Source organism: Dama dama, chromosome 4 (assembly GCF_033118175.1).
Source record: "Dama dama isolate Ldn47 chromosome 4, ASM3311817v1, whole genome shotgun sequence".
Lineage (NCBI taxonomy): Eukaryota > Metazoa > Chordata > Mammalia > Artiodactyla > Cervidae > Dama > Dama dama.
Window position 1 is genome coordinate 60,011,148 of NC_083684.1, and position 15,272 is coordinate 60,026,419.

The 15,272-nt window shown below is 51.0% G+C and overlaps 1 protein-coding gene across 1 annotated transcript in view; it reads right to left on the minus strand.

Annotated features, from left to right (window-relative positions):
* The window catches only part of SLC8A2 (solute carrier family 8 member A2), a 33,390-nt gene that overhangs the window by 14,929 nt on the left and 3,189 nt on the right, over positions 1-15,272 (minus strand). Inside the window, exons 2-4 of the mRNA XM_061135994.1 lie at positions 13,319-14,012; positions 8,277-8,941; positions 1,369-1,791 (exon numbers count right to left, since the gene is read on the minus strand). Of these exons, the coding sequence (XP_060991977.1) occupies positions 1,369-1,791; positions 8,277-8,941; positions 13,319-13,996 (1,766 nt within the window). The 5' untranslated portion in view covers positions 13,997-14,012. The remainder of the gene's footprint in view (positions 1-1,368; positions 1,792-8,276; positions 8,942-13,318; positions 14,013-15,272) is intronic.

The following is a 15,272-nucleotide window of genomic DNA, read 5'->3' on the forward strand; positions in this document are numbered from 1 at the left end:
TAAAAGACACTTGCTCCTTGGAAGAAAAGCTATGACAAAGCTAGACAGCATATTAAAAACCAGAGACATTACTTTGGCCGACAAATGTCTGTATAGTCAAAGCTATGGTTTTTCCAATAGTCATGTACGGATGTGAGATTTGGACCATAAAGAAAGCTGAGTGCTAAAAAAAAAAAAAAAGAAAGCTGAGTGCTGAAGAACTGATGCTTTTGAACTGTGATGTTGGAGAAAACTCTTGAGAATTTCCTGGACTGCAAGATCAAACCAGTCAATCCTAAAGGAAATCAGTCCTGAATATTCATTGGAAGGACTGATGCTGAAGCTTAAACTCCAATACTCTGGCTACCTGATGCGAAGAACCAACTTATTGGAAAAGATCCTGATGCTGGGAAAGATTGAGGGCAGGAGGAGAATAGGGTGACAGAGTGAGATGGTTGGATGGCATCACTGACTCAATGGACATGAGTTTGAGCAAACTCCGGGAGATAGTGAAGGACAGGGGAGCCCGGCAAGCTGCAGTCCATGGGGTCGCAGAGTCGGACACGGCTGAGCGACTGAACAACAACCACTCAGACCACACCTAGGGCCCTGCCCCCTCTCTGTTCCACAGCCTCGCCCTCCGTTTCCACAGACGCCTTCCCACATTGAAAGGGACCTCAGGGCACACTCCTCCATCCTACCAGTTAAGCTCGCCACATCCCTCTCCCCAGGCCCCACCCTGTTTCCTCTCCTCTCTCCTCACTTGGCCATTCTTCCCCGTGTCCCACTCTCTTCTCCCCAAACCAGCTCAGTTCGCGCAGGACCCGCCCACATCTCATCCCAACATCTTGACCACACTCCTCGCTCCAGTCTCCTCCCTCCTCTCCTTCGTCCCGCCCCTTTTCTGGACCCTGTACCACCTCCCCAGGCCTCCCTGTTTCCAGGGCTCCATCAAAGCTCCACCCCTTTCCAAGACTGAGTGTGTTAGCCGCTCAGTCGTGTCTGACTCTGCGACCCCACGGACTCTAGCCCACCAGGGTCCTCTGTCCATGGGATTCTCCAGGCAGAATACTGGAGTGGGTTGCCATTCCCTTCTCCAGGGGATCTTCCCGACTCAGGGATCGAACCCTGGTCTCCCGCATTGCCGGTAGATTCTTTACCATCTGAGCCACCAGGGAAGCCCTTTCCAAAACTACGCCTCGCCTCTCCGAGATGCTCCCACTCGGAGGCCTCGCCCCCACCCCCACCCCCGTTCGGGCAACGCCCACTCTCGACCGCGCCCACTTCCAGGCCCCGCCCCCGTTCGGACCACGTCCCGCCCTGGCCCCCACCCCTCTCGCAGCCCCTCGTCTTCTCCCTGGCCCGGGGCCGGCGGGCTCGCGCGCTCACATGGTCTCGTCGTCCCCGAACTCGAGCTCGCCGCACGCGTCCTCGTAGTGCACGCCGCCGCCGCGCGCCGTGCCGTCCACCGTGCGGTAGGGGAGGCGCACGGTGCCGCGCGCGCCCGAGCTGCGCACGACGCGCACGTCCACGGTGCCCATACACTCGCTCACGTGCAGCAGGCGGTCCTGGAAGGAGAAGATGCCCGCGTGGTCGTCGTCCAGGATGGTGACGGTGGCCAGCAGCGGCGACACCAGCCGCCCCTTGGGCCGCCCGCCGCCGTCAGGCTCGAACATGCCCTGCGCGTCGCCCACGCGCAGATTCAGCAGCCGCACGAAGAAGTGCTCGTCCTCCTCGAAGATGTCGTCGTCGATGATACCGATGCGCAGCTCCTTCTGCGTCTCGCCCGGCTTGAACACCAGCGTGCCCTCGCTGCGGTGGAGGAGGGGGAGAGAGAGGGGTGAAGTCGCTCTCAGGGCTGTGGGCCGGGGTGGGGGGGGGTCAGGGTGGGCTTCCTGGAGGAGGGGGCGCACCATCGGAAGAACTTACAAGGATAATGGTGGACAGACGTGAAACAAACAATACCGAGGGTGAATGAAGGTGGGCTTTTCCCGAGCAGGAGATGCAGAGGGGAGAACAAGAACCATGGAGGGGTTCCCTCCCACCATGGAACTCATCAGGAGTAGTGGCCGGGAGGGACATTAAACAGGTGATGAAGGTGAGATCAAGGCAGGCTTCATGGGAGAAGATTTAGTGGGCAGGAGACTTCCTGGCAGAGGGAACACGACATGCAAAGTCAGGGTGGAGAGGGAGTTTGGAGTGTTTCACAGCCATGCTTCTTGAATCTCAGTGTCCACAGGAATTCCCTGGGACATCTTGTTAAAAAGCAGATTGTGGTTCAGTAGCTCCTGGATATCAAGGCTCTGCATTTCTACTTAGCGCCCAAAGGACCCGAATGATTCTGCAACATGGACCATACTTGGAGTAACAGGGACATAGGGCCCACAACTGACATTGTCATACTTCCCATAAAAACCATTCTGTGCTCCTAGATATACCCAGGAGAAAATCCACAGTCTTTAACTTGGCATCATTCAGTCATTCAACACATGCTTTCAGTGTGGGAACACGGGAACAGCAGTGCTGGGAACACGGGGAACAGCCCCATGGCAGAGCCTTATCACAGTGGCACTTACACATCTCGGGATTTAATTACAGTCCATTCACTCAAGATATAGGTATTGAGCAGATGCTATGTGCCAGGCACTGTTCTTAGTGTTGGGGAAACAGCAGCAAAACCAGATCAGAGAAGAATCTTTGCCCTGGTAGAGCTTCTGTTCCAGGGCAGGAGACGAGTTATAAAACATATAAAGTCAAGTAGTGATGATGCTGTGTGGAGAAAATAAAGGAACAAGGGTAGAGAGTGCGAAGAAGGAGCTGTGTGAAAGTGGTCAGGGAAAGCTTGTCTGGGGGTGGGGGTGCCATCTGAGCAGAGACCTCAGGGAGGGAGCCATGTGGAGGAGATCTGGAGAAGACTGTTCCTGTAACGGGAACAGCCAGTGCAAATGTCCTGAGGCAGCAGTGGGCAGGAGTGCTTGAGGAAGATCACGGACACCAGTGTGGCCGCATCCAGGGGAGCAGGGAGGGAGAGGGTGGGAGATAGGGCGACTGAGGGAACAGGAGAAGATGTCATGGGGCCTTGGTGAGCCACGGTGAAGACTTTGCCTTTTACTGCAGTTAGAGGAGAGCCATAGAGGCCTCCGAGGAGAGGAAGGACATCAACTGGCTTAGGTTTAAGAGTGTCGGCTGTGTAAGTTTCTAAAGCACAAGCAAGATGCTCTGTAATGGGCTGGGGGAGGGAATGAGGCCAAGACGTTCATCAGGGTGAAACTTGGGCGGGACAGTGATGACTCTGGGGTGTTAATGAATGTCAAAAATCTGTCATTTCCCCCTCCCTTCCTCTGTGGGAGAGGTAGAGAGACCCCAGGGTTCTGGCAGGGGTAGAACTGTATGACAAGACCTGGATGGAGGGAATAAGAGCTTCCCGTGGCTGCAGCCCTCAGCTCAGAGGGCGCTGTCCACGGTGGCTGAGGCAGGCCAACCTGCTCCAAGCTGCCTGTACCAGCCGTGTGATCTTGGGCAGTTAGGACTCAGCAGCACTCTGAGCCTCGGTTTCCTCATCTGTAAAACGGAGTTAGTAACCCTGTCTTCCTCGTGGTAGTGTTATAAGGATTGAGTTAATACAGGGGAACTGGACATCGTCTGTAATAGGACACACGGGCATCATGTGCCTTCTGGCATGATGCCCCGAGGACATTTGGATTCCTGCCAAAGTGCATCACCTGAATCGAATCACGAGGAAATATTAGCCAAAGCCACACTGAAGATTGTTCTAGTAAGTGGCCTATCATTTTCCAAAGTATTGGAGTGGGACTTCCCTGGTGGTCCAGTAGTTAAGACTCGATGCTTCCAATGCTGTCGGCGTGGGTTCGGTCCCTGGTTGGGGAACTAAGATCCCACATGCCACATGGTGCAGCCAAAAGAAAAATGCAGACCAAAGTGTTGGCGTCACCAAAGTCACGGAAAGACCGAGGGAGTGATCCAGATTGAAGAAGGCGAAAGAGACATGACAACCAAATATGCCAGGTGGTTTCTGGATCAGATGGGAAGAGGGGGAGGGAGTGAAAACACAGCTATAAAGGGTGAGACAAGGATGCCCAGGGACATGCAAGCATGGACTGTAGATTGGGTCATAATATTGACTCAATCTTAAACGTCCTGAGTGTGATCAGTGTGTTGGGATGATGTGGAAGTATGTCATTCTTAGCAGATGCATGCTTCTGTTGATGGGTGAATGGTCATGCTGTCTGCACCTCACTCTAATAAAGTGCCACCATTATTATTATATTTTTTTCAAGAACAAATTTATGGTTAACAAAGGGGAGAGGTGGGGGAGGGTGGAGGGATAAATTAGGGGTTTGGGATTAATGTAGACACACTACTATATATATAAAAGAGATAATCAACAAGGACCTACTGTATAGCCCAGGGAACTCAATATTCTGTAATCACTTATATGGGAAAGAATCTGAAAGAGAATGGATATATGCAAATGTATAACTGAGTCACTTTGCTGCACAGCCACAACCAACACAACACTGTAAATCAACTATACTCATATCTAAACTAAACATTTAAAAAGTAAAGTAGCACCTCAAAAAATCTATTATTATATATTGAAGAGCGTGAATGCCCACAGGACAAAATAGGCACAATTGGCAAATATCTGTGTGGAGGTTATATGAAGGTTCGCTAGACTATCTATTTGCAGCCCTTCTGTAGGTGTGAAATTTTTCAAAATAAAAAGCTGGGGAGAAAAATAACATGGGGATTTTAGAAACCAGGTATCAGAATCATAGAAAGCTAGGTTCCCAGGACTCATATTCCAACACTGGATGCACAAAATCTGAGAAGATTAAAATCTTAGGACCATCAGATCAGAGATGGGCTGGGGTACAGATTAGAATACTAAAACCTGGGAATCCTGACATCTTAAAACCTTCGACCCTTAGCGTGTTAGGATTATAGAGGCTTAAATCTCAGAATCTTGGAAGAGCTGTGCCATTTGGGGGTCACAGAGGTCATTACTAATTTGGAGAAACTAAAACACCACAGGACCACCCTAGCTTAGTGATGCCTGCGGGCAAGTCAGAAAAAGGTATCCCTTCTTCAAGACACTCTCCATGAATCTGGAACTGTCACCATAGACACAGAAATCTACAATGTCCACTGAGTGAATAGCACTTCCTTAGACATGTTGCTCTTTCACAGTGCACAACCTCAACAACTGTACATGACAGCCCTACTTGCCCAGACTGAGGCAGGAACTTTCCCAAGGAATAGGGGGCAGGGCTAAGCTTGGGCTGGAACTTAGGTGCCCTCCCTCCCAGTCCTAGACCTAAGCTGCCTTGATAAGTGATGCCAGGCCTGTGAATATCAACTGGGTTGGGAGAGCAGAGACATATGGGAAGGTGTCAACTCTTCCTAGCTCTGGCTTCACCACTGAGCAGCATTTACTCCTTCATTTCAAACATCTCCTCCCCGAGGTCATTTGCAGGTGAGAAGGCAGCCTCTGATCCCAGCAAGTGATACCTGTACTCACTTCCTTTTGCAAAGGCTTGGGGTTTTGATGAGGGCAATGTGGACCAGAGGTGTGGGTAGGAGTGGAAGGATGAAGAGGCTGACTGACAGCAGGCCCTCACACGGTGAATGCCTTTTCTTCAGTCGAATGAGGCTGGAGATGTGGGATGAAGGGGAAGGATTGAGGGAGGAGGTCATGGGTGGCCAAACGGGTCCCATGCTATGGGATGACAGAACAAAGATGTGTGAACAGTTTCAACTTAGTAAGTGGAACCTATGAGAAGCTCAGCCATCAACGCTCTCTCCTGCATCCTGCTGTATTTTTTTCTTCACTCTTCTCACCACCCCCTGATATTTTAATACATTGAATGTACACTTTCTAATGGCCTGTCTTTCCCAAGAGACTGTCAGCTGCATTAGAGCAGGCAGGGATTTCTACGTCTTTCATTTACTGCTGGTCTCCATTGCCCAGATTCGTTTCTGGCACAGAAAAGACACATGGTACATGTTATTATTACAGGAAACCATGGAAGCTGGGCTGGATGAAGCACAAGCTGGAATCAAGATTGCCGGGAGAAATATCAATAACCTCAGATATGCAGATGACACCACCCTTATGGCAGAAAGCAAAGAACTAAAGAGCCTCTTGATGAAAGTGGAAGAGGAGAGTGAAAAAGTTGGCTTAAAACTCAACATTCAGAAAATTAAGATCATGGCATCTGGTCTCATCACTTTATGGCAAATAGATGGGGAAACAATGGAAACAGTGAGAAACTTTATTTTTGGGGGGCTCCAAAATCACTGCAGATGGTGACTGCAGCCATGAAATTAAAAGACGCTTGCTCCTTGGAAGAAAAGTTATGACCAACTTAGACAGCATATTAAAAAGCAGAGACATTACTTTGCCAACAAAGGTCTCTCTAGTCAGAGCTATTGTTTTTCCAGTAGTCATGTATGGATGTGAGAGTTGGACTATAAAGAAAGCTGAGCGCCGAAGAATTGATGCTTTTGAACCGTGGTGTTGGAGAAGACTCTTGAGAATCTCCTAGATTGCAAGGAGATCCAACCAATCCACCCTAAAGGAAATCAGTCTTGAATATTCATTGGAAGAACTGTTGCTGAAGCTGAAACTCCAATACTTTGGCCACCTGATGTGAAGAACTGACTCATTTGAAAAGACCCTGATGCTGGGAAAGATTGAAGGCAGGAGGAGAAGGGGACGACAGAGGGTGAAATGGTTGGATGGCATCACTGACTCAATGGACATGAGTTTGAGTAAACTACGGGGGTTGGTGATGAACAGGGAGGCCTGGCTACAGTCCATGGGGTCGCAAAGAGTTGGACGTGACTGAGCAACTGAACTGAACTGAACTGAATGGCAGACTTGCACATCAGTTAACAAAACACACTGCAAACCTATAGTTCTTGAAAGAGTGTGGTACAGACAGATCTACTGCACAAGTACATAAACAATTTTGTGGTCCCATGAGGACACAGAAGTTATCTACCTTATTTACTCTTCTCTGTTGAGCCCTTAAAAAATATCTGGATGTCAGATGGATAAACAATAAGGTCCTACTGTATAGCATAGGGAACTATATCCAATGTCCTATGATAACTGTAGTGGAAAAGTGTATGGAAAAGAATATATATATGGATAACTGAATCACTTTGCTATACAGCAGAAGTGAACACAACATTGTAAATCAACATTTCAACAAAAAAAATTTTAAAAAGCCTCTGGCACCTAGTAGGTGCATAGTAGGAATTGCTGGATAAGGTCACAGTTCTGCTCAAAGAGGGGTGAGGAGAGGGACTAGCAGTGAGAGACAGGAAGGTTCAGAAGGTGGGTGGCTTTACGGTGGAACCAAAGGCCCAGAGACAATGTGGACACCATCTCTCTCCTCTTTATCCCACTTCGTTTCCCCCATAGCACTTGCCATCACCTGATGCTTTTGTATGTTTCATAGTTTATAACCTTATTGCAACTTGAGGGTAGGGACCTTAGCCGTCTTGTTCACTGAGGTATACCCCTGGCACATGTAGTAGGTGATCAATAAACATTTCTAGGACTTCCCTGGTGGTGCGGTGGGTAAGAATGTGCCTTCCAAGGCCGGGGACACGAGTTTCGTCCCTGGTTCAGGAGGAGGCCACACACCCCGGAGCAACCAAGCCTGTGTGCCACAACTACTGAGATTTCGAGCTGCAACTACTGAAGTCTGAGTGCCTAGAGCCCGTGCTCCACGAGAAGCCACTGCAATGAGACGCCCGCACACCGCAACCAAGAGTAGCTCCTGTGAGCCGCAACTAGAGAAAGTGCCTGCAAAAGCAATAAAGACCAAGAGCAACCAAAAAAAAAAATCATTAAAAAAAATTTTTTTTTTTTCACTTTAATAGTGGCATGGTGGGTGGGTCACTGGTTCTACCAGGTGATGAAACATATCATGGAGCTATAATAAGGAACACAGAGCAGCCTCAAGCCCAAGAAGGCACAGGTGTATCATGGACCTGGGAGAAGCAGCCAGTGGTCAGCGGACAGCCACACTGTCCACCTTGTCCAGCATCCTGTGCCAAATGTCTAGAATAGTACCTGGTACAAAGTAGACTCCCAAGAATGAATGAATGAATGAATGAATCCAGCAAGTCTGCCCATCGCAAAGTAAGGACAGGCGCCAGACACAGCCAGGAGACTGAGGAGCCTGGAGGCCACTGGACGGCGGAGCCTGTGACCCGCAGACAGCCAGCCCTCCCTGCCAACCCGCCCCCAGGGGACCCACCTGTACTCGTAGTCCGAGCCGGCCTTGGCGGAGCCGTCCTCCGTGCGGTAGTCCACGTAGAAGGTGCTGTTGCCCTCGCCGCCCTGGCAGGTGACGGACAGCAGCACGGAGCCGCAGTTCTCCAGGCAGTGGTACAGGCTGGGCTCGAAGAAGATGCGGCTGGCGCCGTCGTCCTCGTCCTCGCCGGGGCCGTCGGCCGCGGTGGCCCTGCGCGAGGCGTCCACCGCGTGCCGCCGCAGCACGTTGCCCGCGCCGGTCATCAGCCGCGTGGCCTGGATACGGTAGAAGGCGCGGCTCTTCTGCTGGTGGAGCAGCGCGTAGTAGTTAGCGATGCCCACCAGCTGCTCCAGCTCCTTGTCCGGGTGCTTCTGCTTCAAGTCCTTGAGGATCTGGATGACCTCGCGGCGGCTGGCGTCCAGCTCGCGGGCCTCGGCGGGGCCCGGGCCCAGGCCGCCCACCTCGCCCGGCACCTCGGCGCCCACGAACGTGCCGTCCAGCTCGATGCTCTTGGGGGGGTCGCCCTCGGCGCCGATGATGATGCCGCTGCGCGGGTCGGTGCGGTAGCGCTTGTACACGTACTTGTAGAAGAGCAGCCGCTTGTCGGCCATCCAGGCGAACACCACGCACACCGGGAAGAAGACGAGGGTCAGCAGTGCCTCCCACACCTGCGGGCGCCCGCGCGGGTCAGGACCGCCGCGCCGGCAGGGGGCGCGCTCGCGGCCCGCCCACCGCCGCCCTCCCCAGCGCCGGGTCCCTGCCCTGCCCAGAGCTCCTTCTGAATCTCTCCCCGTCTGGCCCTCTGGCTGTCTCTGCCTCCTCTCTCTGTTTCGCTCCTGTCTCTCTTCATCTCTGCCTCTCCCCGTTTCTCTGTGTCTCTGTCTCTCCTTCCATCTGTGTCTCTCCCCTCTGAGTCTCCCTCTCCCTGGCTCTCGTCTCTGCGTCTCCCTGCCCTCCCCCATCTCTCTGGCTAGGTTGGTTCTTATCTCCTTTTCTCTCTGCTTCCAGTCTGATTCTCTATGTCAGCTGGCTTGTTGTTTGTTTGTTTGTTTAAGCTGTAGAGGTATTTATTTGTTTATAACTAATATTTATTTATTTGGCTGCACCGGGTCTTAGTTGCAGCATGCGGGATCTAGTTCCCTGACCAAGGATCAAACCCAGGCCGCCTGCACTGCGGAGCTGGGTGTCTTAGCCACTCGACCGCCAGAGAGGTCCTTATGTCAGTTGGTGTTCTGTCTTTCCTCCTCTGTTTCTTCCTTTCTGGTGTCTCTGGTGTCCCCCTGTCTCCTTGTCTCCATTGTCTTTTATATCTTTTTGAGATATCTACCTCTCTCTCCTATGAGATTCTTCTCAGTGTCCCCTGCCTTCTCTCTTTATGTCTTTATGTCTCTCCTTCCCTCACCCATTTTTGTCTCTCCATTGGTTGCATCTGCCCATCCATCCACCGTTTGTCACACTAAGAACCACAGCCAGCTGCTCAAGTGCAAAAAACACAGACATCCTCAGCCACCACCAAGTCAGGGACACGCCCCACCTTGTGGCCCCAGCCCCTGTCCAGGGCAGTGCTGGTCTCTCTCTCTCTCTTTTTTCTCCCACCTCATTTTCCCTCTGCCCCTCCTCACCCGAAATGCCTCCACTTCTCCAAACTCCACCCATCACCCAGGGTCTGCTCTCTGCTCAGGTCCCCAAATCCCCTATTCCTTTCCCCCAACTCCCCCCACCAGTGATAAAGCCTTTGCCAGATTCTCCTTCCTTAGGATTTGTCTGGCCTTTAGGGATTGGACTCTGACTCTAAAGGAGGCACAAGTTTGGCTCACCGTCTGACAGCCTCATAAAGCAAGTTCTCATGTTTACATGCTACCTCCCCAGAGAGACAGGGCAAGGCTGAGTTTAGATCCCGGTTCTAGAAGAGGGATGCCTGGCCCAGCCTCTTGTGTGTAAAACGAGGACATCCCAAGACTGAATGAGCTCATGCACCCCTAGCACTCAGCCTTGTTGGTTACTGACGCATGGAAGGTACACAAAATGTGAAATTAACGTGATTGGTATTACTAGTGGGCTTCCTAGGTGGCTCAGTGGTAGAGAGTCCGCCTCCAATGCAGGAGACTGGGGTTCGATCCCTAGCTCAGGAAGATCCCCTGGAGGAGGCCATGGCAACCCACCCTAGTATTCTTGCCTGGAGAATCCCATGGACAGAGGAGCCTGGCCGGCTACAATGCATAGGGTCACAAAGAGTCAGACACGACTGAGCCCACATGCACTATTACTACTGAAATAATACTGTCATTATATTACTGTTATCTTGAGCTCTTTACACTCTGGGGCTCAGTCTGCCCATGGCAGAACGCACATATAGGAAACATCCACCAATACCTGAGAGTTCTCCTTGAAATATCCATGTAAAGATGCATATGTTACCTCTCTCATTAAAGATAAGGAAGAAAAGATTAAAGAGCATTTACAAATCGGATGGCCCCAGAGGTATCTTTAAAATGAGCCTGGTAGGGAAAATATCTCTAAGCTCTCATTGCTTACAGCCCCTTGTCGCTATGTTTACTGCTGGTTCAGAGAAAAAGCAGGACTTGGAAATAGTACAACCACACAAAGCCACCAGCAGGTTTGTGAAAAGAAACTGAATTTTCCACGCAAGCTGTAAAATGAACTCTTGCCTTGCGCTCATTGAACTGGCCAGTGTCTATGCTGTGGGCGATTCTCTCTTAATCAGAAGCGAGATCTCCAACACCTGAGATCTGCTTTCTTTCCTGCAGGTAAACAAAAGGTGATTCTAATAGATTCACATCTGCCTTCGAGGGCACCCACTGGTGGTCCAGGGGCTAAGACTGCACTCCCGATGCAGGGGGGCCTGGGTTCAATTCCAGTTCAGGGAACTAGAGCCCATATGCCACAACTAAGAGTTCAAATATTGCAACTAAAAATCCCGAGTGCTGTAGTCAAATTAATTACTTTTAAAAAAGAGGACCTTGCTAAAATCAGAAACGAAGAAAGAGGACCTCATTTAAAGAAGAAGGGCTTCCCTGGTGGCTCTGTGGTAAAGAATCTGCCTGCCCATGTAGGAGACATGGGTTCGATCCCTGGTCCAGGAAGATCCCACATGCCTCTCAGCAACTAAGCCCATGCACCACAACTACTGAATCTGTGCTCTAGAGCCTGTGCTCTGCAACAAGAGAAGCCACCGCACTGAGGAGTCCACCCACTGCAACTAGAGAGTAGCCCCCATTTCTGTGCAATTAAAGAAAAGCCCCCGCAGCAATGAAGACCCAGTGCAGCCAACACATAAAACTATTTAAAAGAAGAACCAATGGTCTAGTCTAACTCCTTCTATAGTTCAGATGTGCAAACTGAGGCCCAGAGGGTATGGGCTTTGCCTGAGGTCACACAGCACTTCCCAAGAAAACCCCGAGCCAGACCCATCTCCTCCCTGCCCCCGTTCACAACATCTAGGAGAGACTGGCATCATCTTGATCTCATGCCCATTCTTTCGGTTATTTCGTGAAAGCATTCCAGAAGTCTGGTCTTCATGTTACTCCAGAAGGGATCCTCCAGAACCACTTCTGCACCCAGACCTGTGGCATTTCACTGTCTTCCCTGTGTTGGAGCCAGCTCCTTCTCAGGAGAAACCTCCCCCCTCCCGATTCTACCTCCTCCCCACAATGTCTAAAACCCATTTCACAGTTTTGGTGTAAATCCTTGTCATGGACCACTTGGATAACCCAAGTCAGGATAGTGTCCTTTTTAAAATAGCGCCTGAGAACTGTGTGAAGCCTCGTCTGTACTTTTCACCTTGGCAGCCAGGAAACTCAGCACCGCAGTCAGGAGTCAGTCACAGTAACTGTCTCCCTTCCTCCCTTATCCCTGTCTTCTGGTGCTCTACCTCCCTCTTTTCCTCACTGCTTTCTCATTCCTTCCTTCTGCCTAGATAACATCTGCAAAGAATTTTTATACCTCTAACTTTAGATCTTTCCTGGAAAGAAACTATAGCTGGCAAAACTTGACAGATATGTCTGAGTAGATTATACACTTGTATAAAGGAATCCTGGGTAGCCTCAAATAAATTATGCATGTGTGTGAGCGAATTAAGCCAGGCCCATGAATAAATTATGCAAATGTAGGCAGCAATCGTGGGGTTGTGGGAAATAAATTAGGTGAACGTTTTAAAGGAGACTAAGCAATAGGCCCGTTAAGACACTGGATAAATGAGAGTGATTATGTGAACGTGGTGTAAATTATGCAGCTGTGGATTGAAATTTTTTCTCACTACTGGAATAAATTATGCAAAGTTGTCTTTGCAGTGGGCTGGGTTTATGCCTAGGTTGGACTGGATATGGGTATGAATTACAGTGAAGTGGTATAAATTATCTCAAACATCAGAAATCAATTATTAATAATGAATGAACTATGCAAACCACAACTGCATATCTGGCAAATACAAAGCTAGATTATGCAGATGCAAAGTCCATGGGTAAACTATGCAAACTGCACCAAGTTACTCAAATCAATTAGCACTGTCAGAAAACACGGGGCTGGATTCTGCAACTGTAAAATTTATTATGCAAATAGGGGATGTCTAATTGCAAAAGTGGGAATAAATTATGCAAAAGGCAGGGAGTATAGGAAAACACGTGACCATACCTGGCAAATACCTGACTAGACTGTCGTATGCCTTACACAGATCACTAGGACTCTGTTAGCACACACGGCACCCTTGTGAGAGTTCAAAGATGCCATTTCCAGATGGGCATATTACAAAATGGCATCCGGTTCTGCATGGATGAGCTCTTTCCAGAGTTTGCAATGCCATCCAGACCTGGCTTGGGGAGTACCCCCAGACTCTAGCCCCAATTTGCCCTCTCTGGCCCAATGCCTTTGTGCAGTGCACGACCTGGACAACCATACCTGGTGGCCCTCTCAGATGTCAGCATGCATTTCTGCAATTACAGGCATTGACTCTGCAAACCCAAGAGGCCACCCCTCTGGACTGTGCAGACATACATGCACTCAGGAAATGTCCGTGGGTCCTTGCTCACCTGGACCACACCTGGGGAAAAGACAGCCAGGATGAGATAAAGCCAGACATAGGCGAAGATGCTCCAAGAGGCGGTGACAAAGAAGACCCTCAGGTGCTTGATCTTGCGGCTCTCGCCGGCTGGGATGACATAGATGCACACGGCAATGACCACAAACATGTTGAAGGCAGCGCTGCCCACGATGGTGCCGGGGCCCAGCTCGCCCGCCTGGAAGTTGTGGCCGCAGACCTCAATGACGGACAGCAGGATCTCTGGGGCCGAGGAGCCGAGGGCCATGAGGGTGAGGTTGGACACTGTCTCGTTCCAAATGCGGACGGTGCCCACGCTGGTCTCGCCGTTGGCCTTGGTGATGGTGATCTCCTTCTCCTTGGACGTGATGACCTCGATGGAGGCCATGAAGCGGTCGGCGATGATGGACACGCCCAGGAACATGTAGACCATGGCCACAAAGTAGACCACAGCCCGGGCTGCTTTGTCCCCCAGCGACGGGTCATCGGGCTCCCAGACGGGCAGCAGGACCCCCGGCTGGCAGCGGTTGGAGCCCTGGCAGCCCCCTGCACTGCTGGCATCGCTGTCATTGGCCGGGGGCGGTGGCAGGGAGGGGGTCGGGGTGGCCGCCCCTGAGCATGGCGGAGTCCCCAGCAGGAGTGCAAACCCCACCAAGGCCAGGGGAGCCATGGAGGGGGACAGGGTCCTGTGGGGGAGGAGGAGGAAGTCCGGGTGAGGAGAGCAAACCCCTCCTCCCTCTTGCTCAGGAGTCAGGGCTTGTTGCAGGCGGAGAATGGGGGAGAAGCTGGGGACTAACAGAGGGACGAGAGAGACCAGGAGAGACAGAGACAGAGATTCAGAGACAGGGACACAAACAGACACTCTCTCTGTGCTAGGCAGAGATCAAGAAAGACAGAAAGATAAAGACATCATGTGCTGCTGATGGACATGTAGCCTCTATGAGAAACTACAGCTGACATCACGTATCCCAGGACTCAGCAATTCCACTCCCAGGAATGTACCCAGGGAAATAAGTCATGTGTTCCATGAAAGACCCATACACAAGTGTTCTTAGCAGCTTCATTGATAATAAAGCTTGAAACAAGCTGGGTGCCTATCGGCAAGAACATGGAGAAGTACAGGGCAGAAGAGGCACACAGTGGAATATTATACAGCACTGAAAAGGGAGTGGGCAACTGATACACCCAACATTGCAGATGAAGCTCACAGGCATATCATGGAAGAGTGAAGCCAGGCCCAGAAGGATGCAGAGTGAATAAGTCTGTGGGTGAGGCAAGGTGCTGGGGGGTGCCCTCAATTCATTCAGTGAGTCCTGTGTTTTCCAATTTGGTGCTTGGAGGGCTCCTGCTTGGGATTTGGGCTGTAGAGGTGCTTCTTTGTTTTTCTGTCTCAGGTAGGGCTGGGGAGGGGCTGCTGGCGGGTCTCTCACTCACATTCTGCCCCGCAATGCTAGCACGTGTCTCTCTCCAGTGTCCCTGGGCCTCTGGGAGGTGGAAGATTCCTTAGAAGCTGTGACATTGTGGCCCCCAGGTTGGGTTTTTTGCCCCATTTGTGGGTATGGGATCAATGCTTATCTTCCTGCCTCTGGTCCTGGACTTGAGTGGCTATGTCTGTGTGTCTAGGTGTCCTTTAAAAATGCAAATCATTTCACCTCCTTCTATCTGATCAGAACCGCCCTCCCCCACCATGGCTCCGGTCTCACTCCAAACACCAAAGTCCCTTCCCTGGTTCATAAGGTCTCGCAAAATCTGATCTCCTCGTTCTCTTTCTGGCCTCATTTCTCTCCCTCTCCCCCTCCCTCACTTGGCCTCAGACACACTGTCTCTTCCCTGTTCTTCGGACAAGTTCTCGACTCAGGGCCTTTGCACCTGTTGCTCCTCCTTCCTGGGACACACTTCCCAGCATATCCTCTCCCTCTCCCCCTTCAGCTCTCCACTAAGATGTC